This window comes from Pyricularia grisea (genome assembly GCF_004355905.1).
Source record: "Pyricularia grisea strain NI907 chromosome Unknown Pyricularia_grisea_NI907_Scaffold_1, whole genome shotgun sequence".
NCBI lineage: Eukaryota > Fungi > Ascomycota > Sordariomycetes > Magnaporthales > Pyriculariaceae > Pyricularia > Pyricularia grisea.
Window position 1 is genome coordinate 2988493 of NW_022156716.1, and position 24907 is coordinate 3013399.

Sequence of the window (24907 nt, forward strand, 5' to 3'; positions counted from 1 at the left end):
TTATCCCGGCGAACATCACCTGACACATCTTTCGTAGTATAGGGGTTAGTATGCAAGCTTGTCACGCTTGAGACCCGGGTTCGAATCCCGGCGAGAGAGACCCACCTACGGCATCCTAAGGATGTCCCCTGGCTTTTTGCCTGAGAACCTATCCTCTTGTGTACGATTTTGCTTTTGAATGCGCTTGCTCTTTCTTATCTTATTTAGGATCTAGGTCTACTCTTTGCTCTTATATATAATTTTACTTTATAAATAGGTATGCTTACTACTGTCCTGTAAGTGCAGTTATTGCTAAACGTCTGCATCCAAGGTCTCACCCTCTGCTAGCTCGCAGGGAGAGTCAGTTCTACACTCACTCACTCGATCACGTCATTTGTAATCGCGCTGTGACAAACGCGCCACAACGAGTTTTTGCGGCTTCCTCGGGTCCACCATCTCCTCCACTTGTAGTCCCGACGTAAGCTGGCTCTAATGCCGAGCCGGAGCAATGCCGATGACGGTTTGGACATTATTAGCTGGCCCTTGATTTGACTTGGTTCAATTGTTTTTATTCATCTGGGCTTGGGTGCAATTTAGCAAGCGCAGTAGTAGACTGGGCTTTTATCTTTTATTTCATTTTTATTGTTTGTTCATTTTCGCGCCCACAATGTTTCGCCACGGAATCCGTAGGTTTACAACAACAAGCTCGATAAGAGCGGCAGTTGCAGCGGCCGCCGAGCCGACACAGCATACCATTAATGTGTCGAGGGCACAAGGCGTAGCAAAAGGCTTGACAGGAGGTGAACATTTTTCTTTTATTTTATTTTATTTTATTTTATTTTATTTTATTTTATTTTATTTTATTTTATTTTATTTTATTTTATTTTATTTTATTTTATTTTATTTTATTTTATTTTATTTTATTTTATTTTATTTTATTTTATTTTATTTTATTTTATTTTATTTTATTTTATTTTATTTTATTTTATTTTATTTTATTTTATTTTATTTTATTTTATTTTATTTTATTTTCTTCTTCTTCTTCTTTACTTGTCAAATCTCAGCTGTTTAAAAGCAGCATTATTTAATTTTGTATCAATAGCTGACATGCATCTCATTCCATTCATCTTTGGCTTTATACAGCCATCGGCAACACCCCCCTGATCAGGTTAAACAAGCTGTCCGAGGAGACGGGCTGTGAGATCTTGGGCAAGGCCGAGTTCATGAACCCTGGAGGTTCCGTCAAGGACCGTGCGGCGCTGTACGTGGTCAAGGATGCCGAGGAGCGCGGGTTGCTGCGGCCAGGCGGCACCGTCGTCGAGGGAACGGCCGGCAACACTGGCATCGGGCTGGCGCACGTCTGCCGCTCCAAGGGCTACAAGCTCGTCATCTACATGCCCAACACGCAGTCACAGGGCAAGATCGACCTGCTCCGCCTGCTGGGCGCCGAGGTCTACCCTGTCCCCGCCGTGGCCTTTGACAACCCGCAAAACTACAACCACCAGGCCCGCCGCCACGCCGAGCGCCTCGACAACGCCGTCTGGACCAACCAGTTCGACAACACGGCCAACCGCCGCGCCCACATCGAGACCACGGGCCCCGAGATCTGGGCCCAGACCGACGGCAAGGTCGACGCCTTCACTTGTGCCACGGGCACGGCCGGAACCCTGGCCGGCGTCACGAGGTTCCTCAAGGACGCGAGCGGCGGCCGCGTCAAGTCGTTCCTGGCCGACCCGCCGGGATCCGTGCTGCACAGCTACATTGTGAGCGGCGGCAAGCTCATCGAGCGCACCGGGTCGAGCATCACCGAGGGCATCGGCCAGGGCCGCATCACCGACAACCTGCAGCCGGACCTGGCCCTGCTCGACGGCGCGCTGCACATCAGCGACGAGAAGAGCATCGAGATGGTCTACCGCTGCCTCGACGAGGAGGGCTTGTACCTGGGCGCGTCGTCGTCGCTCAACGTCGTCGCCGCCAAGGAGGTCGCAGAGAAGCTGGGCAAGGGCCACACCGTCGTGACCATGCTCTGCGACGGAGCCTACAGGTATGCCGACCGCCTATTTTCGAGGAAGTGGCTCGAGGACAAGAAGCTGCTCTCGGCGATACCCAAGCACTTGGAGAAGTACATTATTTTGCCCTGATTCTTGTCAAAAAGCTGTATGACGAGGGTCTCGGTTTTTACTATGAAACGGTGTATATGTAGTAGGTACTTTTTTGTCAAGTACTATATGACAGACAGGGGAGAAAGAAAGGAAAAAAAAAAGAAAAAAAAAACGAAAGCGCCAAAAAAAATTCAAGTCCGTTTTCTTTTACTATGTGACACACACGAATATATCCCACAGGGTACTCAATACAATATATTGTTATACAGTCACGGCTCGTTTCTCCAGCCTCTCCCACCATGCATCATGATGACTTCGTCTCCATCTCTTCCACACTGCTCAGACCTGCGGGAGCGTGCTCGGTACCAAACAGAACATCATAGGTCCTCAAACCGTTTGCCACTTTCTCCGGCCTCTTGGCAATGACCTCGTCCACTTCAGCAGCCAACGCATCTCGCCTTGACTTGAGCTGCTCTGCAAGCTCAGGCTCGACAATTGTCATGGCCAACTCAAGACCGTGGAGGATGGGAGCGGCCACGCGGAGGAATCCACCGTCATGACTGAGGAAGTATCGGTAGCCCTTGTCGTTGATAACGGGCGGGTGAATCTCACGCAGGCCCTTGCCGGCAGGCCACGAATGTGTCAGACCAGTGGCGAGCTCGGTGACCCGTTTCCTCTGTGCGGCGTCCACATCAGGGTTTTCGGGCTGCGGGTGCTTGACCGCTAGCGCGGCGGCGAGGTGAAGCTGAGCACCCCTCACCTTGGGGTCGTACATGAAAGCCAGGCCGCCGGGCTGACCCTTGGGCGTGACTGCCGGCTTGTGCTCAGGCAGGTGCAGCATGTCGACGACCATATCGGCCCACTTTAGGGCCTGCGCGGTACCCTTCTGGGTCCAGTGGTCGGCCTCAGGCCTCAGACCAAATGCCCTCTCCTGAATCCAGTACATGAGCTCCGAGACGACCTCGGCGTCGTCCAGCTTCATGCCGGTGGCCTCGACGCGACGTGCCGCCTCGAGGATCTTGAGGACCTGGCCGTGATAGCCGGCCCGACGCACAATCCTCGGCATATCCCAGGGCTTCTGCCACTTGATCTTGGCAACCGAGTGCAGGCCCTCGAGCAGGAGGTTGAGGTTGTTGAAGTCCCTGTCCGTATCCATCAACTTAATGGCTTTCATCATGGTACCGCGGGGGCTTGGGTCGTCGACGCGGGGATCCCTATAGCCAAACTTGTAGATCTTCTCGTCGACCTCCAATACTACGGGGTTCTTGGCGAGCTTCTCCTTGTTTTTCGTCCGGACGAGGAGCTTGCGCTGGTCGGCTGGGATGTAGCATGGGAGCAGGATCTTGTCTCGCATGGTGGTGAGTAGTTCGTTGAGTTCGGGTTTGCGGCTCTTTGAAAATCGGATGACGGTTGCTGTTGGTCATTTTTTCAAGTTTGAAAGTCAGTAACGATAGCTTGTGATTCAGGTAACCCAATGGCTTTTGCCTTCTTTTCATTCTGTACGTAACGTACCTTGGCGAGATGGTGTTTGTGAGAAGCATCTTTGGTTTGTGATTAAGGGCTGTTTTGTTGCCGCCGACCTGTAGAGACCTGTGGCCCCAAGGCCTGAGCCGGCTGTTCTTGACATCATCTTGGTTAATCTGATTTGTATCGAGCTGTTCTCGATTTTAAACCTGCAAGCAACTTCTTTGTCGTCACTTGCAGTGGAGGTCAGTCAGTCAGTCGGTCCGTCAGGCAATCTCTCCAAGTCCCGCGCAACTCGTACAAAAAAAGTCGCGACCAAATTGAGCTGCAGCAAGGGTACCTAGTGGGGCCGCTGCAGTGAGGTGGGGATAAAAAGAGCCCATTCGGCCAATCACCAAACGCAATCCGCCCAGCTCATCCCTTCCAGAACGAAAGGAAAGCTTTTGGAGAACGTCAAAGTGCAACAGCTTTTTGACTTGGGCTTGTGGATTTGGACCTCGAGGCTCGTGACTGGGAGGCAGGCAACCTTCTCACCCAAACCTCTCCATCGCTCGACAGCCACGATAAAAAAAAAAAAAAAAACACAAAAAGATGAACTCCGCCGCAATAATAACGAAGCGGCCTCTGGGCTGTCTGAAAAACAGCCTCCGATATGCCAGCCAGCAGAGGCCAATCCGCCGATTAATGGCAACCCAGGTCGTCGCCGATGCCGCCGCTACCACTACCACTACAACTCCTTCAGAACCCCCGAAATACTCGAGGGTCAGACTCTCACCACATACAATCTGTAGGCCTGCTTCCCTTCCGACAGAGAGTCAGAAACCCGCATACTGACGCATCCTCCTCCCTTCCCCTCTCCCCCCCAAAAAAACAGACGGTGTCCCTAAAAGCCGGAGGAGCACAAAGTTCCGCACCGGTTTCGCCGTATACACGCCGCAGGTGAAGCGGCCGTCGACCACCGACCCGCTCGCGGCATTCCACCAGAAGCAGATCAAGGACATGGACCCGCGGGGCGCACGGACGCGGCTCTTTGACCGTGCCAACCGAGAGGGCGTCAAGGTCGGCGACGTGCTGATGGTGACGACGCGCCGGTCCGTCGAGCCCTTCTCGGGTGTGTGCCTGTCGATCCGCCGCGCCGGCATCGACACAGCCATTCTGCTGCGTACCGCCCTGACCAAGATCGGCGTCGAGATGTGGTTCAAGATCTACAGCCGCAACGTCGTCGGCATCGACATCGTTCAGCGCCGCCCCAAGCGCGCCCGCCGCGCCCGCCTCACCTACATGCGCCAGCCCAAGCACGACCGTGGCAACGTCGACGCCGCCGTTACCGCCTGGCGCAAGTCGCGTAACATCCTGGGCTCCCGCAACAAGAGTGCCGAGAAGCCCGGGGCCAAGGGCAAGGCAGGGGCAAACGGTGGCAAGAGGAAGTAAACGGTGCCGCTGGGGTGGATGGGGCGAATGCTTGTTTGAGCTTGGGATCGGGGCCTCTAGCACGTAGATGCAAGGCGAGCTTGCCTGCTGGTCGTGTATTAACCTTGCCCGGTCTGGAAAGCACCTCAATGCATTCGTGTATTGCATGCATATATGAGGGCATCCAGTGCCAGGCACATCGGATGAGGGACATGTACTATCTGAAAACATAGACATACTGTAACAAAACACGATTTGAAATCCTTGTAATGACGGTTTTGACCTGAACCATTATCATATGGCTTACACTGTGCACATCAGTTCGCTTCAGGTTTAGATCTAAGAATTCTCTTTTTTTTTTTTTTTTTTTTTTTTTTTTTTTTTTGAGACATTACGAGCTTTATTATTTCACGGTTCTGTAGCCCAATGTATTTTGACTCACTGTCGTCTGTTCCAGGAGTTCGTTTCAACGAATCATCTCATGAAAGAATAAAGTATGGAAGGGAAAAAAAGAAGAGAGTAGACTTCAAGGTGAAAACCCTTCCAATGGATGCCAGCACCTGATAACTCCCCGCCCACAAAACAGATAGTACAAAAGTCTAGTAGTGTATTTTGTTGCTGAGGAAAAGAAAAGAAAAAACTTGCCGCCCTTATAACACGCTTGCCAAGAGAAAGGAAACCCAAAGCTATAGAAGCCTCCAGTAAATATGCAAGAAAAAAAAAAAGTACGCCGCCCAATAAACAGCTCTCTAGTGTCTCGCGGGAATGTCGGCTGACGGTATCGGAACCTGCGCTATGGTCTCAGCCCTCCTTATTGATGACCTAGACCGCTCGTACATTTCATAATACTCTTCTTCCTCCATATCGGCCGCCGATCTTCTTCGCATCGGGGGCCCATGCGGTACCGGTGCCGGCCCAGGATGTAATAGCTGCACCAGCACGTTGCTGTTAACGCGCGTTATGCTCCGGCTTCGGCCGCGCCTTACAGACGAGCCCACCCCTTGAGTGGCAGTCGACATGCCAGAAGTGCGACGGTGAAGCTGGAATTGCGGATCAACAGAGTTGTCCGCATGCGCCGCTTCTTTCTTCTCCTCTGTCACGTTGCGCGAGTCGCCAGGCAGCAGCACAGCTCGGTCAAGACCGTAAGGAAGACCACGGTGGCGACCACGAATCTGCATCGCCACTATGACGAGCTTGCCAACTGTCGAAAACTGTCCAACCAGAGAAGTATTGACGTTGGTATATCCCAAACTCAGCCCGACCGTGCCATAGGCACTGACAACCTCAAACAGGACGGCAAACATTGTGATGTCTCCGCTTTGAAGTCGGGCGCCCTCCGAGATGGACAAAATAAAATAACCCAGGAAGATGAACCACAAGTCGAAAGACAGCTGCCGCCGGAAGTGGGAGCCAATGTGCGACACCTGCTCGTCATCTTCGGCGTTGGTGTAGATCCCCAAAGCACTTTCCTCGTACACATTGGTCCTACGCACTGATATAGCAATGGGAAAGACCGAAATATACATCATGATGATGTAGGATGTCAACACGGCCGGGTGGAGCTGAGAAAGATTCACACTCGCAAACCCGGCAGTTCTGGTGGAAGCAGCCTGGAACACGCCGTTCAGAATCTTTATACCTGTGGGCATTTCAAAGACTGGGCCGCTGTCGAGCTGTAAATTCAGAGGTAAGGCTTGTCAGAACACATACCACCACCCTGGGCGCTGAAAGGAAAACAACTTACATCTAAAACAATGAAAAATATCAGGTCGATCCCGTTCAGCGCCAAAAGAATCCAGAATAGCCACCAAGTGGCTGCACCCGGAAAGAGAAGCGTAAAGCATCTTCGAGGATGGTCAAGTAAAAACCTGAGCTCCTCCCATAGTCCACTGCCCCGTGGAACCATCAGGGAGAAAGTCCAAATGAGAAATCGCAACATGATCGGGAACCCTGTGTTCCCGATAATGATCAGGAAGCTCATCAATAGAAGTGGGAAAGTGGCCGTATTGAACGAGACCATGCTGTCCGGCGTGAGCGTGAATCCAAGGTCCATGAAGGCCGAGTTTGCTGTGAAAAAGCCCCACCACGTCCGACTCTGGCCTGCTCGGTCGACAACAACTCCCCAGCGCTCTGTCAACTGGATCCAGGGCAGAAGACAGACAACACCCAGGACGGAAAATCCCATAAAATAGAAGACCAGGACCTTTGCCAGAGACTTTAGCGACCGGTACTCGATACCACCCATCTCTTCACGCTGCTCCTCGGTCATTCCAGGAAAATTTGAATTGCGAGCGATTGTCGGGGTCCACGAAAGGTAGGGCGTATCTTCCACCTTGTCCTGGGTGAATGCTCTGCGGACGCTGCCAAAAGTTGAGCGCCTCCGGAGTCTCTCGGGCAAATGCCTTCGCTCCTGCTCTTCGTCACTATCGTCCTCGTGGAGCCTGGGGTTTCTGTTTTTGAAAATGCGCGGCACTCGCAACTTTAATGGATCGAGCGTGTTCTTAATGGCTTCAAACTCCTCCGCCATCTCCTCACGCGCTGGTGGTTTCATCGGCTCTTGGATAACGATAGTCTGCTGACGAGGCCCGGGGGGCCGCCCATCGACGGAATCCATACTGCGCGGGCGACGGTAAGGTGATCTAGGAGATCGAGGCATGGCATCTTCGTCGGCACCCCGCTCAACCCTCACCGGTGCCATACCCAACTCAACGTCTCTCGGTCCGGGAATTCGCAGAGTCTCGCCCTCGTTTCGCTGGCGTTCCAGGATGGCCAAATGCTCCTCGGTTGTCCTAGGCTGAGGGAGCTCTCTATCTTGGCCGTCCATTCCATCATATGTCGGGTCAGTATCTCGGGACGACTTGGGCGTGTTCGGCATGCCATTAGGTTTTGGCTCAGGAATCGGAGACAAAAGCATGCCATCATTAGTGATCCTGGTATCGCCGTTGCCACGCATGACGGTTATGTTTCTACCATTGACGCCGTTCTCCACATCTTGCATGTTACGGTGGTCAACGCTCTTCGCTTTGGACCGAGTTTGGGCAAAAGTCGAGCGCCGTCTTCTCGCATCCTTGACCAAGTCCTGGAACTTCTTCTCGAACCAGTACAGGCGGAGAAATACCACAAAGGAGTTGATTGTGATGGGGCTGCACATCATGCACACGAGGTACATGACAGCCTGCTGGAAAGTATTGAGCAGGTTGACGTCGACGGGGTTGAGTCCAGACTGCGTTGCTGCTCCGCTTCCAAATACGAGTGCATCTATGTAAGAGACGGCAGCACCTCCAGAAGCGTATACTAGGACGGAAGCTAAGATGGTCTGGCCGACAATATAGAAATCTGCGCATGGTCTTCAGCGAAAGTGGCCTTCAGATGATGGAGAGAAAGGATGATTTATCTTGTCTTACAGTGTGCGCTGATGAAGTTGAAATGGGGTTGCTTGGAAAAGAATGCAGGCTTCAAGCTCTTAGCCTGAGCCTTCAAAAAATCTTTGACACGGGCCATGACTTATGAGATGTATATTCTCCGAGTCCACGATTGAACCAGTTGGCAGAAATAATAATATCAAAATGTTGGAAGACAGGTGAACTCTTGTGTGCAAGAGTCACCGCTGTGAAACACGCGACGACGACAAATATTTGCTCCCAATGCTACGAAAGCCGCGAGTGACGACAGATAATATAGGAAATTTTCATGATGATTGATATGACCGTTGTAGGGAATGAGTGTAGTGAAGATGATGCTGAAGGGTTGGAGGCAGCTAAGTAGGTTTCTGCTTTTGGCCGCGGCAGAGATGTTTTATTTGATGTACGAGTCCATGGTAAGGTAGGTGAGCAGTCGGTAGCTTGTTCAGGTGAGTGAGATTTCCAAGGAGAGGCGGGTTTAACACAGCGTCAGAAACCGCAAGAACTTTTCGACGAGGTTGTTTGGTGTGGAGAGGCTGGCGATTATTAGGTCAGATGAAGGATGACGGAAAATTGTGACAGACAGACAAGCAGGAAATGATGGTAAATTGACGATTTGGCTTCGAATAAGGTGGTGGAACGAATGCTAATGCAGGGAAATGCTGGGTAAATAAAATTTGTGGGTTAAACGTAGACAGAAGGAAAAGCCCATCAGGTGGGAATGGCGCCAGAGTTTAGGGGATTCGCCCTGCCTCGTCTAAAACAAAAGGTGAATGCAAGCAGGAAAAGCTGCAATTCTGAAGCTGAAAACCAACAAACAGGTCTGCTTCGGGGAACTCGAGGCATGCGGTGCGTGCCAAGAAAATTTGTTCGACCTGGAAGCGGCAGACAGGGGTAGGCTTGCCTTGGCTTGTAAAAACAACGGTGACCTTTTTCTTTGGTGGTCCCTTGCACCGTAGTATTTTACCTCCTGCTTGCGCTAGGTGCATGTTGCAGATGCAGATGCAGGCAGGGTCAGGAGGTATGGCATGGGATCAACGGCCCTTGATCCTTACCATATACCACCATAGTAATGCCATGTCTTCGATGAGCATTTTCTTCCAATGTTCCGCCCGAACCTTGTGGTTCGGGTTCGACTGGCATCGAATCGAATCTCATTTTCCTCCCATCTCCCTTTCCATTGCCACTTTCGGGTATTGATCTACACATAACCCAACGAAAGAAAATGAAAAAAAAAAAATAAAAAAAATCTGCCAAACACACGTCATCCGCCTTGGCCTCAAATGTCGTGGCAATGTTTCTTGGGGTTTATTTGGTCGGGGTTAAGCAGTTTCAAACTTCGCTCCCAAACACAGTTTTTCCTCTTTCCTCTTGGAGAAATTACCACGTTACCACGTTATACCTACCTACCGTAAGTACGCCATGGATGCTGCGCCCCCCCAATTGGCGCTGGCTGGCATTGGTGTCTTGGGGGATTCGTGAAGCCCCTGCAACCCTGTAGAGCACGAGCCGTCGTCAAGCCGTCTGGGCAGAATGCCGGGACCTGTCCGGCGCTCCGCGATTATTTGATCTCCACCAAGAAAGATTTTTTGGGTGGCATGGGGGTCGTTTATCGTCGTCAAACAATCAAACAATCAATTTAAGAAACTCGTGTGCTGATAACGAAGAACGGTAGTACTTGTGCGAGGTTTATTTTGTTTACTGGCGTCGTGTAAAGTTTGCCCCCTTGTTGAAAAAGTTTTGCATTGCATCACCTTCTCCATGCCAAAGCCATGATTCACCCACGTGTATTGTTCTCTCTTCACCAGTCGGGACAGCACATGCATGTGGCGTTATGCAGCGAGGTACCACCACTGCCTAGATCGCTAGACGTACAGGCTCTCCAGCGACTCAGGTTCCAGGCGATAGCAGGTCTTTTGAGTGAAACCACGCATGACGACATTTAACAGAATATGTAGAAAATCGCGACATACGTAGAGCAGCCACATTTTGTCCCAGTTTCTTTTTTTCCTTACGATCCGTGTCTGGGACTGTATTTAATTGGGGGGGCAATTTTCAAGAACTGTTAACAAGTCATACTGGTACAAGTATGCTAATAATGTTTTAACTCTCTGTCTACTTAAGGTACCTAGGTGGACAAAAGACGGCTTGGCAAAATACAACTTTGCTGCTCAGTAGATCCGGGTCACCCAGAAATAGGCTATATGAACCACTCCTATGGGTTCTATATTAGCTTTTAAAACCCTGATAACCCTCCACACTACCATAGTATACTCAAACCTGATCCGCCTGAACCCGAGAAACAAGCAACAAATGAAAAGAGATACAACCCCGGTTCCCATTACCAAAATAGTATCGGACGGCATCAACGTATGCATTACTGTCAACATTTCTGTAACAGCATTAATGTAAACATGTGCTAGGTGTCGAAACAACTCACTTGATCTGGCGGTGACGATCTCTCAAAGACTCTGGTTGGCCGAGTATGTACTCATATACGCCCTACCCCCTGAATGAATGTGAAAGTGGGGGAAACCTTTGCTTTAGTGGCCTGGGGTTGGCCAAATTAACGACTTCAATTTTGCGTTGAATTGATTTATACAACGGGAAAAAAAGAAATAGAAATAAAAAATTAAAATAAGAGAAGAGGAAGAAGAAACAACTCATCTTTGGGTATCCGTACAGGTCATTACTGACCTTGTTGGCCCACTTGCATAGGCATTCAGGGTGTAGAGTGTAAATTACGGTTGTGCCATGAATAGCAACAATCTACCTTCCTATCGTAGGTTTTCTATTCGGCTTGTGAAATCAACTTGACCTTGCCAAGCTTGTCAATACTGCTTGTATCTTTAGCGATCGGTCCTCGATACAGAAATCCATAGGGTTACTACGCCGATCAATCCTACTTCCGCCTACCGAACTTTTCCCATGTGTTCAGTCTGATCTGCAGGGTAGATGATAGCAATGGACAAAAGCCTACTGTCACTGGATGATTCCTTCCGACGTTTGCTTTTCTATCGGATGAATGGAAATAATATCCCGACCCAATCAAGCTCTGCTATTCTTCCTATCTATCTACACAAGTATAGCCTAGAACAGCATTACACTCAGGGTACCGCTTCCACAGTCTTCCAGGAGCTGCAATGGAATATGAAAGTACACAGACGACAGAATCTTCGAGATATCGATGGACTGGCCAGTGTACAGTAGTAAAGTAGGCAAAGGAAACATGACGCACCCTGGGCACGCATACTCCAGCTATCAACCAATCATCTCCGATGCCTAGTTCTAAGTAAGTTAGCACATTCGCAAGGCATTTGACATTCATGACACAACGCTAGAACAGTGAGCGAATTCAAGCTTATAATTACCTATGTTCCGAAAGGCCAAGTTGTAACCAGTTCCGAGCTGAAAACATCAACGGAAAAATGCGTAGACTAGTCTCGCTACCTAGCCATGCTAGCCTAACAAACCACGGTAGGCTGTCTGACATTGATCAGCCTGCAATCATCTCGTACGCCAATCAGGCAGACTCGCTTCCTGTTGTGCCACCAATCATGTGTCTTGCCACAAAGCAATAACTATCCTACACAAGAGCTCAGCAGCTCTTATCTACAAACAAGAAACCTTGTATGGTCTGACCCAAAATTCAGCCCACCTGTCTTCGCTTCTCGTTTTCCCTCGCAATCTTTTTGAAAAATGAGCTGCTCTCTGCCTTTTTGGTCTTCTTGAGCTGTGTATTCCGGGTCGGTCCACGTTCCATCATCGTCATACCCTGCCCGCCGCTGTATTCATCCATTCGGCCGGCCATACGCCTGACGTTGGCCTTCTTTCTGCCCTTGCCTGCTATTTTCCCGCTGTGGAACAAGTCGTCGATCTCCTCGTCCCCTTCCGTCTGTTTCTCGTTCTCAATCTGGATCTCCCGGAGCAACTCAAGTCGCGATTCCGCCGTATTGTACTTGAGGTCGGGAATGTTTTCCATATTGGCCAGCTGCGTGATGACCTTGAAAGCATAGCCCTGGTCGACCAGAAATGCTTGCCGTTTCGCTGAATAGTACATTTCTGTTGTGTCCTTGGAAACCAAGGAGTAGAAGAATGCGTTGAAACCCTCGTCGTTTCTCCTTTTAGCTCGCAAAATTCTTCCGAGTCGCTGCGCCTCCTGACGACGGGATCCATAGTGGGATGAGATCTGGATGAGGCAGGTTGCCTCGGGAAGATCCAACGAAGTGTCTCCAATCTTGGAAAGAAAAAGGGTATTGATCTCTGGGTTATGCTGAAAGTTCTTCAAAATCAACTGACGTTCCGAGTTGCTGGTACCGCCGTAAATCATGCACTTGTTCAACACCGAGGCATATTTCTTGAGTGCGTATACATTGTCCGAGAACACAATGATCTTGTCGCCACGTGCTTCGTGATAGTTGATCAGATACTGGCAGGCTTGGAACTTCATGGGGTTCATAATGTACAGGAGAGCCTTGTGATTGCTGGTGCTCCTCAAGTACTCGCGGTAGAACTCAGTAGGCATTGGGCACCAAACCTCGGCACACTGAACCCTTGCGATATGCCCTCCGAGGGAAAGTTCCATCCAATTAGCCTCGTATAGCTTGGGTCCAATAAGGAAGTTCAGATCCGATATCTTGTCGTCCTCTCGAAGAAGGGTCGCCGTCAAGCCGAGTTTCGAATGTGACTTGAGCGCCGAGGTCACCCTTCGGAACATCTTTGCAGGCGCAACGTGCACCTCGTCCAAGATCATGAGACCCCACTCCCGTGACTGGAGCCAGTCCAGAATCTTGAGCGTCTCGTGCGACCGCTTCTTCTTGTCGTGAGTAATCATGTTGTAAGTGGCGACCACAATTCCAGTCTCGCTGTTGAACTTTTGCTTGTCATCGGATGTGAAGGCAACAATATCGGCCGGGGCGATGTTGGACCACTTGAGGAACTCGTCACGCCACTGAACGACCGACATGGTACTTGTGCACAGCACGATGACTCCCCGCTTGATAGTACAAGCAGCCGTGATGCCAACCAGGGTTTTGCCTGCTCCACAAGGCAAGACGATGATACCGCTCTTTGCACGGCCATTACCAAACATCTTACTGAGACTTTTTTCCTGGTATGGCCGAACTTGAGTGTTTGGCCTGAGATCAATGTCGAGAACCGGATTGAACGTATCATTTCGGAAATCATACTCTTCCAAGATGGGATAGTTGAGCTCTAGGCATCGTTTCTGTACAATTTCCACACCCTCGTCTTCTATTTGGAATGCGTGGACGGCTTGGGCATCGTCGTCATCTTCTGCTTCCAGTGCTTTAGTAAGCGTGTCCTCCTCGACGGGCTTGTCACCACCCTCCGCATTCGTGGCGTCGGTCGAGTTGGGGTCCTGGACTTGCTTCACCCCCGAAGCTTCTTTAGTTCCGGGAATGACAAGACCACCTCGCTTCGGGGCGGCCGTGGTGATGGCTTCTGAACCTTGTACGCGCAAGGGACCAATAACTTCGTCCTTCAATAAGATCTGCAGTACGTTTGGGTCGGAACTCTCAACGAAATATTGCGTGTTTTTCAATACAAGCTTCACTTTGCCGTAGCTTTTAGTAGAGACCTCGATGAAGTCGCGCATGGAATCAGGAAGGGGTGTCTTCAGGAACCTGTCTAGGGTGCTGATGATATCCTGTGGGTGCAAACCGACAGAGACTGCAGCGTACAGACTATGTGCCGTCAAAGCGTACTCATGCAAGAATGTCGGCCTTGACTGGGGCTCAGCTATGGTGATGAGGAAGTCTTGGGCCTGTTCGGCAAGCGGGTTGAAGCTCTCCAAAATAATGATGCCCTTGTCAGGATTAATCCACAATGGCCGATTTGCATGATCAGGCTTGAGCTTCAAGTACGAATAGTCGCGTTTGCCGTTCTTGAACAAATTTGACACCGAGTCCATTTTGGAGCCCGCAGTGGGCGCCTTGGAGGCTTGTGGAGCAAATGTTGCGATGACTTTGCTGTAGTCGAGGCCCTCGACATCGCCGTCATCATCATCCGAGTTCTCCGATTCCGAACTCGCCATGCTACGAGGAGTGCCGGGCCCAGGCGTCGACGCAGCGGAGGCCTTGCCGCTCTTTGCTGGGCCCGCGGCTCCGGAGGCCTTCCTCTTTATGGTCACCTTGGGCGGCATCGCGTCTGCAATCCGAGGCGATTTGATTTTGATCGCCCGCTCAGTTTTACAATGCAGCAATACTCGCGGTGATTGAGAAGAAACTTGGATTGTGTCCTTTGGATCGGTGCGAGTGCGGCCTAGATTGGCAGTATGAGATGTGAAAGATGAATGCTAGTTGACAAAGCAGTACGAAGAATGGTCGGAGTTTTAGTAAGGTACGTCAATGTTGAGGTAAGGCGAACGAGCGGCCCCATATTATTCAGCTGCCTGATGCACCCCGTATCCCTGCAGGCGGGGCTCCATCGATGGAAAGTCAAATTGACCCGACGCGGGGTGGCGGGCTACAACTTTTATGGGCGCGTTTTTATTGTCAAGGAGTTATCACCGAAGCAACCTGTCTATCATAACTTCTCAGATACATCCGTCGCCAACTTTTATCTTCCTCAGCGTCGTGAAAGGAATAGCCCGAGCCTAAATTATTTCATAACTAAACAGGCTACTCTGCGCACAGCCACATCAAAAATCAGGATGTGGTGAGTCATCCTATGTGCTTTGCAGACATACACTGTCACAGCGCTGACGGCCCTCGTGATCTCCCAGCAAACACGTATTGAATGCACAAGTCTCAATACGGTCGCCATGCTGTAATGCGCCCCATATCTATACTATGAGTCACAAAACAACTCCCTCCGCATGGGATGGTATCAGAGAGGTACTAATTTGGCCGACGAGAGGGCACCACAGGCCGTAAATGGTTCGACTGCGCCGATTGCCATCATGAACAGGAGACCCACGAGCTTCGGAAGACGCTCGAAATGACATTTGCTTGCAAAAAGTGCAAGAAGTGCTTCCGCAAGGATGTCCAGGAGTTTGAGGAGGCTGATGAGTACTGCCCGCACTGCGACAACCATTTTGTACTCGATGCCTTGACACCAAAGGCTGCCCTCACAGTCGAAGCTGAGGATGCTCGGGTAGATAACAGAATGTTGAAGTCGGGCGATGACAGGATCAAGGGTGAGAAGCAGCGGACGATATTCGACCCAGAAACCGAAGCAGACAAGCTAGGTTAGCAAGTTAATATGACGAGGGAATCATTTGCCCGCAGGATTGCAGGATTGAAGCATTTACTGGGCGTCTTGGGAATCATAATACCACAAAAAACCACCACAATATGAAAGCATATCCGCATCTTAGCATCAGACTAGTTGATCGCGCAAGATATCTTACATTAGCTGTTGCTGTGATCTATAGCCCTGCTCTTCGTCATGTCTCGTGCCATATGCATATACTTGCTCGCTCTACTGGTCATCAGAACTACCCGCCTCCCTCGTCAAGATAGCTGCGCTTCCTGTGCCTGGCGTACGTCCTGTCTTCTTCTTTGCTGCCTCCTCCTGCTTCTCCTGCTCAATGTTCTTGACGTAGTTCTCGATGTCCTCCACCGGAAGCATCTCGATAGATTTTCCAGGTGCCATGATGGCAATCTCGATGTTCTTGGCGCCTGTCTGGACAACCTCCAGAAGCGACTTGATGGCGAGCCGAATGGTCTGCTCCCGGTCCATGTCCTCCTTGTAATTCCGCTCAAGGAACTCACGCACGGTCTTGCTTGACCTTCCGATGGCGTTTGCTTTCCTAGAAAATGATTATGGTGAGCACCAATGCTAAAAGGTGCCATGACCAAACAACCACATGCTATAGCGACTTACCATGCCGAGTAGATGCCTGAAGGTTCAGTCTGATAGAGTCTTGGGACCTTGCTGCCGTTGTCGAACCCAACAACGAGGGTGCTGATACCGAACGGCCGTACACCTCCACTCTGGGTGTAGCGTTGTTGCACGCCGGCGACATACTTGGTGATGTACTCTATCGTGACGGGGTCCTCGACGGTGAGGCGGTGCGATTGGGCTTCTAATCGGGCCTTGTCGACGAGAATCCGGGCGTCGGCGTTGAGACCAGCGAACGCGAGGCAGACATGGGTGTCGATGAGGCCGATCTTGGAGGGGGTGATGCGCGTGTCTTGCAGCTTCATTGCCGACCTCTTTTCGCATCCGAGCACGACGATGTCCGCACCTTTAACACCGACAGCACATGTGCCTCGCTTGACGGCTTCACCCGCGTACTCTACCTGGAAGACGTGGCCATCGGGACTGAACACTGATGGGGAGGGGGTAGCTTGGTTAGCCAACTGCCAGTCTAGGGTGGGTGCGGTTGCTCCGCAGGTAACGTCCAAGCTCACCCGAAAGAGCTCTATCGTAGCCTGATGCCATTTTTGTAAAAACTTTGTTATTATGCGATCGCTTTCTTGCTCCCTAGTTTTGGCAATTGTACAAAAGCTGCTCTATTCGCAGTGGTCGGTGGTGGGCGGAGGGTTGAGGTCGTTTCAACGTGCGGTGCGGCGGTCTGTTTGTTGGAGTTGCAGGCGGCAGCTCTGACGAAGCTCAACTCGCGGCATGCTGTACTGAACTGACCCCAGGCAACTTTGAGGAGCTTTAGCGGGGCCTGCAGCTACCCAAAAGTGAATGGTTGAATGAATCTCCTTCCTGATTGGTTCATATCGATAGAGCGGGTCTAAACTCTCAATGGCCTCAAACGGTATAAATCACGTGCAAAAGCGTGATCGGTTGACAAAATGAGGAAGCACGATCAGTGAAGTCATTCGACTCTTGCAACATCCCTTCTAAATTTATATTTTTATTTTCTCTTGTCTTTCTTCTTCCCTTCTTGTGTTGTCTTATTCGCTATCCGAAATATTTTTAAAAAAATGGCGATGAGATACCCTATCGCAAGAGCACTGAGAAGGCCGCAGAGCGCTCTTTGGAAGAGGTGCTTACCAGCCCCTGCGACATCGGCGTTGCAAAGTCGTCGCTGCATTTCAACTGCAGAGACAAATAAAGATGTGCCAAAGCCTGCCGTCAAATTCACTTCCGAAACATATCCGAGCATCCAAAGAGACTCGCGCTTCTCCCAGGTTACTCCGGAACATGTAAGCTACTTTAAAAAGCTTTTGGGCGGCGGCTCTGCTGTGATTGATGCCGTCACAAACGAAGGAGCGAGCGAGGATGTCGAGGCCTACAATAGTGATTGGATGCGCAAGTACCGGGGCCACTGCAAGTTGGTACTGAAGCCGGGGTCTACCGAGGAAGTCAGCAAGATCCTCAAGTACTGTAACGAAAACAAGCTTGCCGTGGTGCCCCAGGGAGGAAACACTGGGCTCGTTGGCGGTTCCGTGCCTGTTTTTGACGAGATAGTGATCAACCTAAGCCGCATGAACAAGGTGCGCGATTTCGATGAGGTCAGCGGCACACTAGTAGCCGATGCGGGATGTATCCTCGAAGTTGTGGACCAATACTTGGCTGAAAGAGGATGTATTTTCCCTCTTGACCTGGGAGCAAAGGGGTCCTGTCATATTGGAGGCAACGTTTCCACCAACGCTGGAGGGCTGCGGCTGCTACGCTATGGCAGTCTGCACGGATCCGTCCTTGGCCTTGAGGTGGTACTTCCTGACGGCACAATCTTGAACGACCTCTGCAAGCTCCGGAAAAACAACACTGGTTATGATCTCAAGCAACTGTTCATCGGAGCTGAGGGTACCATCGGCATCGTTACTGGCGTTTCGATACAGTGTCCCCAGAGGCCTCAAGCAGTCAACGTTGCCTTCTTGGGGCTCGAGTCATATGAAAAGGCACAGCAGGCGTTCCGCGCAGCTAAGGGTCAGCTCTCGGAGATTCTTTCCGCCTTCGAGCTCATGGATGGTACAAGTCAAAACCTGGTGCGGGACGTGACGAAGAACAAGAAGCCGCTCGATGGCGAACACCCCTTTTACTGCTTGATTGAGACCAGTGGCTCCAACACTGAGCACGACAGCGCCAAGCTGGAAACTTTCCTCGAGAGCGTCATGGAGAAGGAAATCGTATCAGACGGTGTGGTTGCGCAAGATGAAACCCAAATCAAGTCGCTGTGGTCCTGGCGTGAAGGAATCGCCGAGGTCTCTGGCCACTACGGCGGTGTTTACAAGTACGATGTATCAATTCCCCTCAAGGAAATGTATCAGCTTGTCGAGGACACAAAGGTGCGTATCGAGGAAGCAGGTCTGCTCGGTGACACCAATGATCATCCGGTTGTGGCTGTCACAGGCTATGGACACATGGGTGATTCCAACCTTCACCTCAATGTCTGCGTGAGGCGCTACGACAAAAAGGTAGAGAACGTCTTAGAACCATTTGTTTACGAATGGATTGCCAAACGTGAAGGCAGCATCAGCGCAGAGCATGGCTTGGGGCTAGCCAAGAAGAACTACATAGGATACAGCCGGAGTGAAGGCATAGTTGGGCTCATGAAGCACATCAAGACTCTTTACGACCCGGTAAGTCCTCGATATCCCCCTGGTCTTGTGAGTATCGGGACGTGCTAACCTTTACTCCAGAATGGTATCATGAACCCTTACAAATACATATAGGGTGGCAAAGAAGTTGATAACGATTCATGCAAGTTGAATACAATAATTCTCCATATTTGGCAACCGTTCCAGCATACCCGACAGTGTTGTCGTCTCACCCCGCGTGTTTCCCGGAGCGCATGTTCCTTGCACTTAGGCGCAGGAATTACCGCGAACTGGAACTCGAGCCACACACTAAAAGTCGGACAGGATCGCTGTCTGGTGTCTGCAATCCACGTAAACCATGAGATCAGCAGGCAATCAACGGACGTTCCCATATAACCAAGCATTTGACCACAACGAGTAGCCCTTATTGGGTTCGTCTTAAACATGACGAGCTTGAAGTGAATTCACTCTTGGTCATACAACAAAAGAACTAGGAAGAGGACGGACGTTTCAGCCCATGCACGTCTGGTACCTCCCTTCTTGCTTTAACGAAAATACTAACCATAGGTCATCACTCTGCTCATTTTTTTCTGCAGTCAGCTCTATTGTTGTCAATGGCCACAGAACGCAATGAGTACCCGGCATGGACGTGCATCATGATTAAGTGTGTGTGCGTGTGTCGGCAAGAAAGCCGCTCTTAGCAAAGCTGTTCCACCCTCCATTATACCACTATCCGAGAAGGTGGACTAGGGAAGAGCATATTTTTGAAACCGCTTGAACCCCCACGGCACCCTGCAAAGTCATTGCCTGTTCGTTATGAGTTCGAGGTCACTATTGTAAGCCGATTCTTCTTCTCGTACGTTGGAAACGGAACTGTGACTTCATTTTGAAGTAGCCACCTAGTCTGGACAATCAAGGTAGATTTGCAGAATGGCGGAGAGCACCCGCCTGGTAGGGCTGACATGCATGCAGCCTAGTTCGGAGTGTCACTCAATGTAAGCTGGACAACTCTCAGAAACCCGCAAGTTGTAAGGGCCCCCACATACCCATATTGCTGACGGTCCCAGCTAATTGCGTAGAGAAGCCAATAGGGATTTAGCATCATACATCCGAAATGGCTGCCAATGTTTTATTGCATTACACGACGCCGGCTTGGTTTCCTGGGAATTATTTGGGCAAAATACCCAATCTAGGGCAAATCTAACGGCTGCTTACAACAAAGGTCTTGGCGTGTTTCTCTCTTCGAGACAAAAAAAAACGAGAGAGAAAAAAAGTACCGGGTACAGTTGAGCTTTTTGTTGTCCTTCTCCCAACTAGAGATGAGAGATGAACATTTACATCACTGCCGATCAACAGCTTACTGGCTTGATCCCAATAGATAGTTGATCATGCTGCGGCCAGTTTACTTTTCTGTGACTTTGGGTTGCATGTTTCAGCCGACATTCAAGCAAAAGTCTTGACATCAGGGTATCCATCAGCCCTCCTTGGGCCAACCTAGAACTCTTGTCATACCCACAACATTTGGTCATGCACCACTCAGCCCTGATGGAAAACATGGCGGAGGTCGGATCTGACAATCTGACGAATGAGAGTTCTGAGAGCGTACATGGCCCCTGCATCAACGTGATATACCAGCCGTCTGGTAGCCTTCCGCACTCCATCCCCATGGATCGCATGTAGGTATCGAACCTAGTGGCTTAGCCTGGAAAACGGCTATGTGGCATTTGCTTAAACATCTCACACACGGGTCCGAGGTTACTCTGACCAAGTTCAGCTCTCATCTCCGACTCATCTACGTCTTGGGATCATCTGGATGGTATATCGGTAACAGACCGGTCTGCGGGCCATGGCGTAAGGACTGGAAGAGCTTTGCATGCATCTCACGGATCAGGCACCCATAACTCCCGTCACCGCTCACGGAGGTCCCCGTCGTCTGCCGGCAGCCTTGGCTACCAATTCTGCTGGCTGAGAGTGGCTGCGCCTTTGCATGGGCTCTGAAAGGGAGGGTCAAAAGAGCAAAGTCTCCGCTGGAGTTCTATAGTGTTATTTCTCTTTGTTTCTCGTCCCCAGAAATCTCATACGGTAGTAGCCTCTGCCGTAATTGTGCCGACTTACTTATCTATAAAAACGAAGCGCAAATCATGGTTGGAGTTGCTGGCAAGTATAAAGGCTGCAACACTTGTCGAGGCAGAAGGGTAAAGGTATGTACCTGCGTCTCAGGCCGGAGCCGAAGATAACACGGCGCTGCTGCACTTTCCAGGATTTCCTTGTCAACGCACAGATAAGATCGCCCGGCGAGCACTTTGCTTCCCATGGATATTAGTCACTGACGGGTTCGGAAAAGTGTGACAACACACGCCCATATTGCAGGTAAAGCCATGCTTTGTTTTTCGCAGCTTGGAATTCGATTTGCGTACCTAGCCCTCTAACAATGATTTGAGAGCAGAAAATGCACAGACAGCGGACGAGATTGCGGGGGATACGAACGCGAAAGGGTCTTCATCATAGGCACACCCCGAGAACATGGGCGATGCTCCTCGCACCCACGTCGAGCCGTCAGCGGCAGATCATCGCGAAAGACCCCTGCATCATCAGGGTCTGACCGTCCAGAATCTGAGGAACCGGCAGTGTTGAGACTTGAAGGCGCCCCCGAGACGCCCGTGGGGAGCAGGATGGATGGGTTTGACATGGTGCCGACCGAGCCGCTTCGCCCTGCATGGGACGATCTTGTCTCCGTATCATGCTCCAGAGTGACATTAAGCCTACAAATTGCATCTCTCAACACAGATTTGTCAATGGTTGACCAGAGCGGCCAGGTTTCGAACGATTCCAGGCTCAAGACCATCTCACTACCTCCGTACAAATGTCCAGATGCACGTCGATCCATGGATGATAATGATTCTGAGATGCGGTCACATTGCTTGACGCATATCTCAGACGTCGAGGAAGTTCGCGACGAGATTTCGGGAAAAGTAACAGGCACGGACAGTATATGTCTGTTTCTCTTCGAGGTTAGTGCATTGATTGGAACAAGTTGATGTGTATGATTGGTCTCTGGGCGAGGATTAGCCTTTGCTAATTTAATCTTCTGTCGTGCTCAGCGCAACTGGTCCGCCCTATCTTCATCTCTGCCGTCTTGGATTCAGGATCCTGCACCATCGAACTCTGTCAGACATCTTGGCCCCGAAAACTTCAAGAAGTTTCCAGCACATCACTTCTTCGCTCGGGTGTACCGACCAAATGCTGTGAGTCAACAGCCACTCGCTGTCTCTCACCAACACCAGATACTTTCTCGAGTTATACCGCTAAAAATGAAGTTAAATCTACTGACGTCCCTCCTGGATCATTCATATCAGTTATTCGCCGCTATCATTAACCACAAGAGCACATTTCTTGCAAGCCCCGAATGGACGAGTGTGCCGTGGGAACTTCACTCAAAATCAGACATCGATCGACTGCTCGACGTAATCGCCCTCATTCCCGCCTTGTTGTCCCGAGCCGACCATATACTTCCGCACACCCCCACCCTGGAACGGAGAATGCTGGCCAATGACCTGCTGGGGAACTGTCTAAATGTGCAAGGTCTTCTGGACGGGTGGCTTCTCTCCGTTGATCACGACCTGGCCAGCGATGGCACGCCGGTACCTCAACAGTTATACTGGGTCAATGCCATAGACGATTCGACGAACATCCCCTTTGCGGACAGCACGTATGGCTTCAGGGATCTAAAGATGGCAACAGCACTGATCTACTACTGGACTGCCTTGCTGATTCTGCTGCCCTGCATCGAGCGCCTGAACCAAGCCATCTACGAACCTATCCCCGGGTCCTTTCCACAGCTCTTCCCAGCAGAGTTCTACAGCATGACGCAGCCAGGCAGCATGTCGATGGGCCTCATGGCGACGCCGCTTCCAGGTGGGTTAGGTTCCATGGTGACCACCACCAGCAGCAGCAGTGGGGGTGTCAGTAGTGGCCACAAGAGCACACAAGAGCTCGCGGTCAGCATCTGCAGAAGTTTAGATTTTGCGCTGGAACGCAGCGTCCAGCCCGACCTGCTCGCCGTGCCTCTGACCGTGGTCGAAGAGCACTATCGAGAGATCAACATGGCGACTGGAGAAGCCGCCATGGAGCTGATGTGGTGCCAGGCGTTTAGGGAGCAATTGACGGCCAAAGGGCAGGGGATTGCTGATGTCGTACAACGACGCACCTGGAGAGAGGTGCGTCGGTTTGGACCTTGACTTGTAGTTTGTCTTGTTAAGCTTTTGCTTCCTGGGGGCTGCCTTTTTTGTGATTTGTTCATTTGTATTAGATCAAACAACAAAAGGCAATGATGGTCAATTGGGACTCGTTGTCGGATATGTTTCTGTCGTGATTAAAGACATGCCATGGATTGATAGGATATATTGATGGATATAGATCTTTTTTTTTATCTTTTTTTTTTTTTTTTTTTTTTTTTTTTTTTTTTTTTTTTTGATCAACGCTAACGCTAACGCGATGTTGGCCCTTTTCGGCAAGCNAATATATATATATATATATATATATATATATAAGCTAGTTCAAACGACTTGAAGGAAGTTGGGATATCCCATTCCGGAGAGCTCTGTTACCAAACCGATATTCACTTGCAAAGGCTTGGTAGAGAATTGTACCAAGCAAACGCCAAAAGTCAATGGCCGCAAACGGAGGAGAGAAAACATGTTCATCCATTCAGTTTGTTTTGTTCTATTTGTAACTAGACGTACATTCTTCCGATTTGCAACGCCCCGCAGGAGTGTTTTACCGTAATCTAGGACTATAATAGGAACTACACAGACAAGGGTCAGCAGTATTAAAATGGATGACGGCGAAAAGAATGAAGATGTGAAAGGCAGCTCCATGTACGGTATCATACACGATCTGGGTGCCAAAGCTATACATGTGGGATTTCGAGAAGGCTTGTCTTCTTCCAAAGCATACAATTTCGAAGCGCCGCTTACATCCGGGACGATCTGCCTCGTCCCGTGATGCATTGCCAAATAATCTTGTTTCCATTATTTACCCTGCCTAGAAACATGCCTAAGGCTGACCATGGAAAAAGTCCCAGTCTAAATCTCAATACAGAGTGTATTCTGGTTCACGGTTGGCAAGTATGAATAACCCCGCGTACATCCTTATAAGAGGATGTTGTTAAGGCTCACTGGCTGTAGGAACTTCGTGCCTTGTTGCCTCTCATTTAGCCGCCCTTGGCCGGTCAGATTTGACAGAGGCGAATTAAGATGAGCAGAGCCCTCATGTGTTGTTGAGCTGACGTGATGTTAAATTGAAGGGTAGGGAGGGAAAGGGGGTTGATCCAGAGGTTGCGGTGGGAAGAGGTGGGCATTGGACCGAATTGAAACAGATAAAGGGCATGACCGTCAATAATATCCCTAGACATAGAACTAAAATAAGAGGGAGGAAAAAGCAAAAGGGGGGTACGCAGAAAAGACTTGAGTCGATTGGTGAGTAAGTGAGTCGTCACAGCTTGCGGGTCTGACGCTTCCCAATTCATGCGCTTGTTCCGTGGAAAGGCGAACAGCCCACATACACAAACGATGGTCCGAAGACGAGCAAGGCAGAGAGATCGGCATTCTACGTAGTAGAGTGGCAGCAAGTCGGGAGCACCCTTGCCATGCACTAGCAAAGTTCCGGCCCAGACTTTGCATGTCGGCAATGTGGTGGCATGGTTCCGCCATTGGATCAAAGGAGATGCCGAAGCGCCGAGCGATATGATGGATGTGGCCACTGGGGTAATCGGGATTAGCATGGACGGATAAGGTAGAGGCAAGAGGTGATGGTCGTCAAGTCGTTTACGCTCCAAGTATGTCGGATAGTGGCTTGGTGACGCCACGAAAGCCGTCAACCACGGGGAAAAGGAAGTCACACATAAGCGTTATACGGAGTACTATGGGTGGGCAGGGAGGCATACGTAGCACCGCGTAAGTGTAGCTAAATCCATCATTGGTGCTGCGATCAATCAAAACGAGTATCGAATGAAAAGTGCGCAGGAAACTCCCCTGGAAAAAGAAAAGAAAAAAAGCCGGGATAAAGCGCAACCTTAGGGCGGCGTCCT

General features: G+C 50.4%; 11 protein-coding genes across 11 annotated transcripts; 5 read left to right on the forward strand and 6 right to left on the reverse strand.

Annotated features, from left to right (window-relative positions):
• Positions 1 to 359: 359 nt before the first annotated feature.
• On the forward strand, positions 360 to 2259 carry PgNI_00877 (uncharacterized protein). The gene is made up of 2 exons (XM_031120954.1): positions 360 to 779; positions 1123 to 2259. Exons 1-2 carry the CDS (start codon positions 647 to 649, stop codon positions 2118 to 2120), a joined length of 1131 nt encoding a protein of 376 aa, XP_030986993.1. The 5' UTR covers positions 360 to 646; the 3' UTR covers positions 2121 to 2259.
• PgNI_00878 (uncharacterized protein) lies at positions 2170 to 3805 on the reverse strand. Its single transcript, XM_031120955.1, has 2 exons — positions 3594 to 3805; positions 2170 to 3494 (listed from the first exon to the last, which is right to left on the reverse strand). The coding sequence occupies exons 1-2, from the start codon at positions 3709 to 3711 to the stop codon at positions 2386 to 2388; spliced, it is 1227 nt and encodes a 408-aa protein (XP_030986996.1). The 5' UTR covers positions 3712 to 3805; the 3' UTR covers positions 2170 to 2385.
• A 232-nt stretch (positions 3806 to 4037) lies between these two features.
• PgNI_00879 (uncharacterized protein) lies at positions 4038 to 5287 on the forward strand. The gene is made up of 2 exons (XM_031120956.1): positions 4038 to 4332; positions 4420 to 5287. Exons 1-2 carry the CDS (start codon positions 4137 to 4139, stop codon positions 4974 to 4976), a joined length of 753 nt encoding a protein of 250 aa, XP_030986997.1. The 5' UTR covers positions 4038 to 4136; the 3' UTR covers positions 4977 to 5287.
• A 24-nt stretch (positions 5288 to 5311) lies between these two features.
• Positions 5312 to 9737, reverse strand: PgNI_00880 (uncharacterized protein). The gene is made up of 3 exons (XM_031120957.1): positions 8360 to 9737; positions 6700 to 8291; positions 5312 to 6628 (listed from the first exon to the last, which is right to left on the reverse strand). The coding sequence occupies exons 1-3, from the start codon at positions 8454 to 8456 to the stop codon at positions 5705 to 5707; spliced, it is 2613 nt and encodes an 870-aa protein (XP_030988316.1). The 5' UTR covers positions 8457 to 9737; the 3' UTR covers positions 5312 to 5704.
• A 2268-nt stretch (positions 9738 to 12005) lies between these two features.
• PgNI_00881 (uncharacterized protein) lies at positions 12006 to 14519 on the reverse strand (the record flags this gene model as incomplete). Its single annotated transcript, XM_031120958.1, has 1 exon — positions 12006 to 14519. The coding sequence occupies one exon, from the start codon at positions 14517 to 14519 to the stop codon at positions 12006 to 12008; it is 2514 nt and encodes an 837-aa protein (XP_030988315.1).
• Positions 14520 to 14882: 363 nt separating this feature from the next.
• Positions 14883 to 16917, reverse strand: PgNI_00882 (uncharacterized protein). Its single transcript, XM_031120959.1, has 5 exons — positions 16735 to 16917; positions 16205 to 16652; positions 15244 to 16130; positions 15102 to 15143; positions 14883 to 15034 (listed from the first exon to the last, which is right to left on the reverse strand). The coding sequence occupies exons 1-3, from the start codon at positions 16763 to 16765 to the stop codon at positions 15800 to 15802; spliced, it is 810 nt and encodes a 269-aa protein (XP_030988314.1). The 5' UTR covers positions 16766 to 16917; the 3' UTR covers positions 14883 to 15034; positions 15102 to 15143; positions 15244 to 15799.
• Positions 15317 to 15571, forward strand: PgNI_00883 (uncharacterized protein; the record flags this gene model as incomplete). Its single annotated transcript, XM_031120960.1, has 1 exon — positions 15317 to 15571. One exon carries the CDS (start codon positions 15317 to 15319, stop codon positions 15569 to 15571), a length of 255 nt encoding a protein of 84 aa, XP_030988313.1.
• A 241-nt stretch (positions 16918 to 17158) lies between the features above and the next one.
• On the forward strand, positions 17159 to 19060 carry PgNI_00884 (uncharacterized protein). Its single transcript, XM_031120961.1, has 2 exons — positions 17159 to 18861; positions 18922 to 19060. The coding sequence occupies exons 1-2, from the start codon at positions 17260 to 17262 to the stop codon at positions 18952 to 18954; spliced, it is 1635 nt and encodes a 544-aa protein (XP_030988312.1). The 5' UTR covers positions 17159 to 17259; the 3' UTR covers positions 18955 to 19060.
• Positions 19061 to 20579: 1519 nt separating this feature from the next.
• PgNI_00885 (uncharacterized protein) lies at positions 20580 to 23281 on the forward strand. Its single transcript, XM_031120962.1, has 5 exons — positions 20580 to 21020; positions 21164 to 21189; positions 21266 to 21830; positions 21921 to 22064; positions 22176 to 23281. Exons 1-5 carry the CDS (start codon positions 20961 to 20963, stop codon positions 23055 to 23057), a joined length of 1677 nt encoding a protein of 558 aa, XP_030988311.1. The 5' UTR covers positions 20580 to 20960; the 3' UTR covers positions 23058 to 23281.
• On the reverse strand, positions 22836 to 23850 carry PgNI_00886 (uncharacterized protein; the record flags this gene model as incomplete). The annotated part of the gene is made up of 3 exons (XM_031120963.1): positions 22836 to 23099; positions 23562 to 23605; positions 23796 to 23850. The coding sequence occupies 3 exons, from the start codon at positions 23848 to 23850 to the stop codon at positions 22836 to 22838; spliced, it is 363 nt and encodes a 120-aa protein (XP_030988310.1).
• A 199-nt stretch (positions 23851 to 24049) lies between these two features.
• On the reverse strand, positions 24050 to 24232 carry PgNI_00887 (uncharacterized protein; the record flags this gene model as incomplete). The annotated part of the gene is made up of 1 exon (XM_031120964.1): positions 24050 to 24232. The coding sequence occupies one exon, from the start codon at positions 24230 to 24232 to the stop codon at positions 24050 to 24052; it is 183 nt and encodes a 60-aa protein (XP_030988309.1).
• Between the last annotated feature and the right edge of the window lie 675 nt (positions 24233 to 24907).

Excerpts from the sequence above, each read along its gene's own strand:
- PgNI_00885 (XM_031120962.1), top strand. The coding sequence starts at position 20,961 with ATGGTTGGAGTTGCTGGCAAGTATAAAGGCTGCAACACTTGTCGAGGC. Across the intron at positions 21,190-21,265 it reads AACACACGCCCATATTGCAG|AAAATGCACAGACAGCGGAC; the intron begins GTAAAGCCATGC and ends ATTTGAGAGCAG. Across the intron at positions 21,831-21,920 it reads TATGTCTGTTTCTCTTCGAG|CGCAACTGGTCCGCCCTATC; the intron begins GTTAGTGCATTG and ends TGTCGTGCTCAG.
- PgNI_00879 (XM_031120956.1), top strand. The coding sequence starts at position 4,137 with ATGAACTCCGCCGCAATAATAACGAAGCGGCCTCTGGGCTGTCTGAAA. Across the intron at positions 4,333-4,419 it reads ACTCTCACCACATACAATCT|ACGGTGTCCCTAAAAGCCGG; the intron begins GTAGGCCTGCTT and ends CCAAAAAAACAG.
- PgNI_00877 (XM_031120954.1), top strand. The coding sequence starts at position 647 with ATGTTTCGCCACGGAATCCGTAGGTTTACAACAACAAGCTCGATAAGA. Across the intron at positions 780-1,122 it reads AGCAAAAGGCTTGACAGGAG|CCATCGGCAACACCCCCCTG; the intron begins GTGAACATTTTT and ends GGCTTTATACAG.
- PgNI_00882 (XM_031120959.1), bottom strand. The coding sequence starts at position 16,765 with ATGGCATCAGGCTACGATAGAGCTCTTTCGG. Across the intron at positions 16,653-16,734 it reads CTACGATAGAGCTCTTTCGG|TGTTCAGTCCCGATGGCCAC; the intron begins GTGAGCTTGGAC and ends CCTCCCCATCAG. Across the intron at positions 16,131-16,204 it reads TCAGGCATCTACTCGGCATG|GAAAGCAAACGCCATCGGAA; the intron begins GTAAGTCGCTAT and ends ATCATTTTCTAG.
- PgNI_00878 (XM_031120955.1), bottom strand. The coding sequence starts at position 3,711 with ATGATGTCAAGAACAGCCGGCTCAGGCCTTGGGGCCACAGGTCTCTAC. Across the intron at positions 3,495-3,593 it reads ACAAACACCATCTCGCCAAG|CAACCGTCATCCGATTTTCA; the intron begins GTACGTTACGTA and ends AATGACCAACAG.
- PgNI_00880 (XM_031120957.1), bottom strand. The coding sequence starts at position 8,456 with ATGGCCCGTGTCAAAGATTTTTTGAAGGCTCAGGCTAAGAGCTTGAAG. Across the intron at positions 8,292-8,359 it reads CAACTTCATCAGCGCACACT|ATTTCTATATTGTCGGCCAG; the intron begins GTAAGACAAGAT and ends GACCATGCGCAG. Across the intron at positions 6,629-6,699 it reads TATTTTTCATTGTTTTAGAT|CTCGACAGCGGCCCAGTCTT; the intron begins GTAAGTTGTTTT and ends CTGAATTTACAG.
- PgNI_00884 (XM_031120961.1), top strand. The coding sequence starts at position 17,260 with ATGGCGATGAGATACCCTATCGCAAGAGCACTGAGAAGGCCGCAGAGC. Across the intron at positions 18,862-18,921 it reads TCAAGACTCTTTACGACCCG|AATGGTATCATGAACCCTTA; the intron begins GTAAGTCCTCGA and ends CCTTTACTCCAG.